At 60.9% G+C, this 6,217-nt stretch overlaps 3 protein-coding genes across 3 annotated transcripts in view; 2 read left to right on the top strand and 1 right to left on the bottom strand.

The window, feature by feature from the left end:
- F751_4643 (Protein CAJ1) overlaps positions 1-1,622 on the bottom strand; it is a gene marked incomplete at both ends in the record, with an annotated part of 3,297 nt that extends 1,675 nt beyond the window's left edge. The window contains 3 exons of the mRNA XM_011400744.1: positions 229-984; positions 1,133-1,252; positions 1,404-1,622. Of these exons, the coding sequence (XP_011399046.1) occupies positions 229-984; positions 1,133-1,252; positions 1,404-1,622 (1,095 nt within the window). The remainder of the gene's footprint in view (positions 1-228; positions 985-1,132; positions 1,253-1,403) is intronic.
- Positions 1,623-2,022: 400 nt separating this feature from the next.
- On the top strand, positions 2,023-3,406 carry F751_4642 (Nucleolar and coiled-body phosphoprotein 1; the record flags this gene model as incomplete). The annotated part of the gene is made up of 3 exons (XM_011400743.1): positions 2,023-2,070; positions 2,944-3,105; positions 3,290-3,406. 3 exons carry the CDS (start codon positions 2,023-2,025, stop codon positions 3,404-3,406), a joined length of 327 nt encoding a protein of 108 aa, XP_011399045.1.
- A 1,091-nt stretch (positions 3,407-4,497) lies between these two features.
- F751_4641 (hypothetical protein) lies at positions 4,498-5,896 on the top strand (the record flags this gene model as incomplete). The annotated part of the gene is made up of 4 exons (XM_011400742.1): positions 4,498-4,819; positions 5,015-5,175; positions 5,317-5,521; positions 5,685-5,896. 4 exons carry the CDS (start codon positions 4,498-4,500, stop codon positions 5,894-5,896), a joined length of 900 nt encoding a protein of 299 aa, XP_011399044.1.
- Between the last annotated feature and the right edge of the window lie 321 nt (positions 5,897-6,217).

Here is a 6,217-nt window from a genome sequence, read left to right as displayed (position 1 = left end):
GTTGTTGGGGGGGGGGGGGTTGGATGCGGTGGAGGCGGGATGGACAGGGCATGTTCCAGGTTGGATTACTCTTCGCCAGCGCATGCAAGGTCCGTTTGGTCGGGTTGACCCCCCTTCCATCTCCACCGCCCTGCCCGTCCAAGGCTCCACAATAAACAGCAGCCGCCAGAACTCATGGCGATCCAAACACCCCCACCCCCACCATCCCCCTCGGCACCGGGGCCCAACCTGCAACTCCTTGGCCGCCCGGGCCACGGCCTGAAAGGCGTCCGCCGCGCCCGGGTGGTCGCATTTATCCGGGTGGATGAGCAGGGAGGTGCGCATGTACCGCCGCTTAACCTCCGCCGGCGTGGCCTCCGGCCCCAGGCCCAGCACCTCGTAGGGGTCCAGCGGGTCGCGCGCGGCATCGGCGGCCGCCACGCCCGCCAGCCGCGCCTCCCGCTCCCGGGCCAGGCCCAGGATGCGGGCCACCTCGGCGCTGCGGTCGTCGCTGCTGGCCAGGTCCAGCTCGCCCGCCAGGTCAGGAGGCACGGGGCCCACCAAGAAGGCATCCTCGTCGTCATCGTCAGCACCCAGCGCACCCGGCTCCGGGGAGGGCGGGAGGGGGAGCAGCGCGGCAGCTGCCAGGAACTCGGGCGGCGGCGCGGCGGGGCCCAGCACCCTGCGTGGGCCCTGCGTCGAGTCGTGATGAGGCGGGCGCCCCGCGTCCTCCTCGTCCTCCTCCACAGAGGCAGGTCCGGGGGGGGCTGATGGACTTGTGGGGCGCGCCACGGGGGCTTCCGGTGGCGGAGGGACCGCGCTGTTGGGAAACGAAGCTGCCCCCTCGACAAGCCTGGACGCTGTGGGGTCATCGACCCTTGAAACGGCGCTCACAGGGGGACCTTGGGGTGCATAGGCTGCCACCTGCCCAGCGCTCTCGGCGAGCAGAGGAGCCAGAAAGCCGATGATGGCATCGCCCTCCTTGCTCCTCTTATAGTACTGGCCCTGCACCGGTGGTGGCGAGGCTGGGCTGGGACAGCGCAGTGGATTCGGTGCTTGGCTGCAAAGGTCCTGCATTCACTGCAACAGGCCGCTGCACACAGGTGCTTCCCAATCTTTGCCACCCGGGCAACTCTTACTCATCAGCACTCACTGCGGATGTCTTCCGGACTTGAGACAGGTTTGTGAAGAGTGTGTCGAGGCGGGACTTCAGGTACGAGTCCTCCACCCCATCTATCGCCAGTGCCTCCCCAGCATCCAGCTGCCGGATGAGCTGCGTAGGCAAGGCGCGTGGAAACAGTCAATGTGGAGGTGTCCAAGAGACTGGTAGTGCTGCATCAAGAAACAATGCTGCCATCATAAGCAACGAGATCGGTGGGCGGTGCAAGACTCCCATGCCGATGTGCCTCTCCACACCACCCTACCTCTCGCAGTTCGCTCTTGAGCTCGTACTTATACGCTAGTATCTCCCGCGTGGCCTGTGCGACCGCCCTACTCTTGAATAGCTGTGTATTCACATCAGGACTGGCGTCGCTGTCGCTGCTGTCCCCCCGATTCTTGCGGGATTTGTGCTCCTTGTGCCTCTTGTGTTTCTGTTTCTTATGCTTCTTGCTCTTCCGAGAGGATGGAGAGTGGGAGCCCATCTTTGCGGTACTGAGCTCATCTGAAATTATCAGCTGACATCGACGACACTAACCTGCTTGAGGTGCTGTAGCTTGATTGTCCTCTTTGATGTGATTGCTTTCGGATGTGTTGGTGCGCGCGCGGAAGCCGTTCACCTGGCGCCTTGCATCAGGCGCCCGAACATCGGAGGTAGCAGGAGACGGGGTTACTGCCACCGCTTACACGTGCACATGCATATTCTATTTGTTTTTGGCAACTAAACTGGTGATGAGCATACCAGCGCTGTGCCTCGACCTCTTGAAGCAGTCTTGATAGGGCGCCTACAGGCCGCAGGACGCAGTCTTCGCTACTCCTCTGAAGGAAGAAGGGCCATGGCCAAGGTCAGGTCATATTTTGAGGGTCTTATTGCCTCACTTAGTCATGCTGAACGCCCTTTATGCGTACTTCTGTCGGTCATATCCGGGCTGTGTGGGAGGGCATGCTGCTCACCAAGCCACACACGCGCGACCCACGATAGGAGTCCAAGAACCGCGTGAAGACCCGGGATGAGCAGGGTGTAGACGAGGTGGTCATCGCGTCCACACCCAAGGTATGGATGGCGGAGCTGGAGTCCTGAGCACCCTTGCATGTGCTCAATTCATGTATGGCCAGGGAGTTCCTTATATTGGGAAGAATCTCCACAGCACTTTGGGGTCAACATGAGCCATGCCTCAAAATCATCGACAGGAGAAGAAGACGAAGGAGAAGAAAGAGAAGAAGCGCAAGGTATGATAGTGGGGCGGTTGGCACTCAAGCTCGCACTCCCTGCTGCCAACTCAGTATCTGGGGGACTCGAGCTGCCCCTCATGCCGCCACATTGCAACTGCGCAGCAGGTTGAGGAGGCTCAGTCAGTGGTGCCAGAGGTAGCCTCGCCAGTGGTAGAGCCGCCCAAGAAGAAGAAGCGGAAGACGAGCGAAGCTGAGACGTCTGCTGCTCCGGTACCTGCAGAATCTGCACCAGCTGTCAAGAAGAAGAGCAAGGCCAAAGCTGCGGAAGCGGCTGCCTCTCCGGTACCAGTGACTGAGCCTGCAGCACCAGCAGCCGTCTCTAAGGAGAAGGAGGAGAAGAAGAAGAAGAAGAAGAAGAAGGCGGAGGCGGAGGCGTCTGCGGCCATGGAGAAGGCTGCGCCTGTGGAAACCGTTGGAGCCCCTGTGACCGAGGAGAAGAGGAAGAAGAAGAAGAAGGGTGCAAGTGTGGAGGACAGCCCTGCCGAGACTGCCTTGCCGGCAGCTGGTACGGCGGAGGAGCCTGAGCCCCCCGCTCCGGGGTCTAGCACCCGCCAAGACATTGAGGAGACACAGGCGGTGGAGGAGGCTGCGCCACGCCAAGGCACCGCTGCCAAGGCCTTCCAGAGGGTGAAGGCGGAGGAGTGGATTGACAAGCGAGGATCGTGGGACAACTCCTACGTCGGCACTTTTGGCGAACAAGGCTGGGGCTTCAAGGCGCAGCAAATCCTTGGACAGGTGGGAAGAAGGGACGGCGTGCGGCAGTGGGCTGAGGGGAAAGTGGAAGGTCATCTATGTAAGGGTCGGGTGATGCTGAGGGAGTTGGTTTGCAGCATACTGCGGGCCACCGGCAAATGAGGATGCTCCAAGCCACATTGCATGCTATCGTGCCCTCCTGCTCCCCATCTCCCAACCCTTCCAGGTACGTGGCAAGGACTTCCGTCATGAGAAGACGAAGAAGAAGCGGGGCTCATACAAGGGAGGGCTCATTGACTCCCACACCGTGAGCAGCTACAAGTTTGACAGCGATGGCGAGTAAAGTCATGCCTGAAACTGAGACTCTAGCAGCCCTTAGCATTGTTCAGATACATTGGCCACCCAAACATTGCTCCAGTGGGCATGTTCCATCCCTAAGTGACCTGTAACCACAGATGCTGATAGATTGCAGATTGAGGGGGGCGCAGAGAATACGTCCCCTTGTTGCTCCTCTTAGCATCGGAGTGTGACAGAATTATAGTATCGTTTCTACTTCCAGCGTTGGCAAGTTCCTGCGTGATCTTTCAAGGTGGCATGCTAAAGCAGGAGCAAGTGCCTTTCCTCTGCTGCATTTGTGGCCAGGATGTTTGGCGGGGGCCAGATTGATGGATACACTGTGCAGCGTACCAAACAAGAGAACGTACACTATCGAGCGCTGGACCAGCCTAATCTCTGCCCGCACATGCATTGGTATGAGACGCGCCACTTTTACATTCTCAGTCGAAGCTGAGTGAGCAAAGCAGAGCATGCCAGTATGATTTCTAATGGTGACCCGTCACATGTGGAACAGTGTGGATGATAGCGACCGTAAACGCGATGTATACAAGTGTTCACATCTTCCAAGTGGATAACAAAACAAAAATGAGTGTTGTCAGCTCTCTGACGCCGGGGCGTGTTCCCTGCACACTGCCTAATGACTTACGGGTGAGATACAATGCCGGTCCCTCATGGGCTCCAGCGGCCGACAATATTCCGTTGCCTTCCCTGCATGAGCTGCGTGCCCGGATCTTCTCTGGCATAGGGTATGTGTATGTGGCCATATCACAACATATCGACCTCTGTTGAAATGTGGACCATGAAGTACTGGTTGAACGTGCTAGTCCGGCTTCAGTAGAGGTTCCCATCTTTTCGGTTATTGGCTACGCCATGGAGCATCGGGGCTTCTCATGCCGGAACACCCCGGTCAACCCATGCGACCGACACTTCCGAGTCGACTGCAATCGTCACAGTATGTTCGCTGTGAACCCTTTATGATCCTGAAGATATTGCGCTCCGATCCACATCGCGGTGGACGACGTCGCAACTTCCCTTGTCCGTGACAGACGGTCACCAAGCAGGTCCTCCCCGGCTTCGGCGAGAGTCGGGGCCCAGCCGATGTTCTTCCTCACGCTCCTGGCTCCCATCTTCGCTCCTTATATCCTGGGATGGCCTGCCCTCGCCACTCTCGTCACGCTGGCAGCCGATCTCGGCATCACCTTAGGTCTAGGGGTGGCGGCGGGTAACCCGGGCCTCCCGGATTACCTGTCCCTGTCCCTGACCATCACCCTGGTGGGAGCGTGGCTGGGCCTGACCCTGGCCACCGCCCTGTGGCGCAACCTGGAGTCCTCCTTCGACAGGATGCCCTGGCTGCGCCACACCCAGGAGCTGCAGTCCCGGAAGGGGGGCAGGACATACCAGACCAAGTGCCCCTTCACCGGTGCGCCCAGGGATGGTTGGCGTGGTGCGTGGTGGATAGAGGACTCACCGGGGCAGCATGCAGCCGTGGCAAGGCCACGGGCGGGGACGGGAGGGGCCTGCACGACCAGGCTGAGCACCATGCCTCGCTTTCCACCTGCACACCTCCTCCCGCCAACCCCTTCCCCCTTACTCTCACACACGCGTGATTTTCCAGGGTTGCGGCCCACCGCCCGCTGCCCCAGCTGCAGCTGCCGTGTGCACGACATCGCGCTGCAGCCCCCAGACCGGTGGGTGGAGTCGCTGCCCGTCTGCGACGTCCCCCTGCGCTGGGACCTGGCCAAGGAAGCCATGGCAGGCGCCGAGAACCCCATCCAGGTGGGTGGGATGGCGAAGGGGGGGATGGCAGGGCACGGGCACGGCGGCCACTGCACACCATGCATCCTCCCCCCTCCCCCTGGCCCCAAGTCTGCAGGTGTCTCACCCTGGCCCCCTCCCTTCCCCACCCCCCAATGGAAGGCCCGCGAGTCGCTGGATCGGGCGCTGGACTTCCGCGGCAACGTGCTGCTGGCGGGCGTGACCACCTGCTGCGTGGGCTGCGCGGCCTGGCAGAAGAACTGCCACCTCCGCCCCCGCCTGGCCCTGGGCATGACCTCGGTGTCCGTCACCTTTGTCATCCTACCCTGGGCCTTCTCAGGTTTCTCCGACACCATCGGCGTCGCAGGTGTGGGGCCCTGGTCGTGTGTGGGGCTGGGTGCCTGACCTGTGGGACTTCACCTTGCCGTGCTCGGCGCAGGTCGCTGTTCCCATGCCAGTGCGATCATCCATCGGTGGCCGTGCAGCCCCCTCCGGATCAAACCCACCCACCAACGTGCCCCAACGCCCAGGCACGGCGCTGCAGGTGGCCACCGAGGCGCTGGCGGTGAGCTACTCCACCCTGGCCCTGCTGGTGCAGATCCAGGCGGTGCTGAGGGCCAATGCCTTCCTGGTGGAGTATGCCGCCGCCGTGCCGGAGCTGCTCCCCCTGTTCCGGCCGCCCACCGCCGGGTTGCTGGCCCACCTGCATGCCCTGTTTCTTCACACGCCGTGGGAGGGGTGAGGGGCTCTTTCATGACCCCATTGCCGGAATGTGGCCCTTCCCCTGACCTCCTCGACCTGGTCTGCCATTGGATACTCGCTCTGTTGATGGGTCTACAGTCTTGCACTGTGTGTGATTTTCAGGGAAGCAGCAGCCACGCTGCCGCAATAAAGACCAAGCAAACGACAAAGCGAAGACCGCTATGAAAGGAGGGGGTCGGGCAGGCAGAATAGATTATCTCATACACTGGAGAGAAAATGGCAAGATGCTTTCCTGAGTCAAGGGTGCTGCCAGGGGGGGGGGTTTCAGCGGGTGCTCCATTTAAGAAGATTTGCAGCGGAG

This window comes from Auxenochlorella protothecoides (assembly GCF_000733215.1).
Source record: "Auxenochlorella protothecoides strain 0710 unplaced genomic scaffold scaffold54, whole genome shotgun sequence".
NCBI lineage: Eukaryota > Viridiplantae > Chlorophyta > Trebouxiophyceae > Chlorellales > Chlorellaceae > Auxenochlorella > Auxenochlorella protothecoides.
This window is presented reverse-complemented; position numbering and strand designations above follow the sequence as displayed.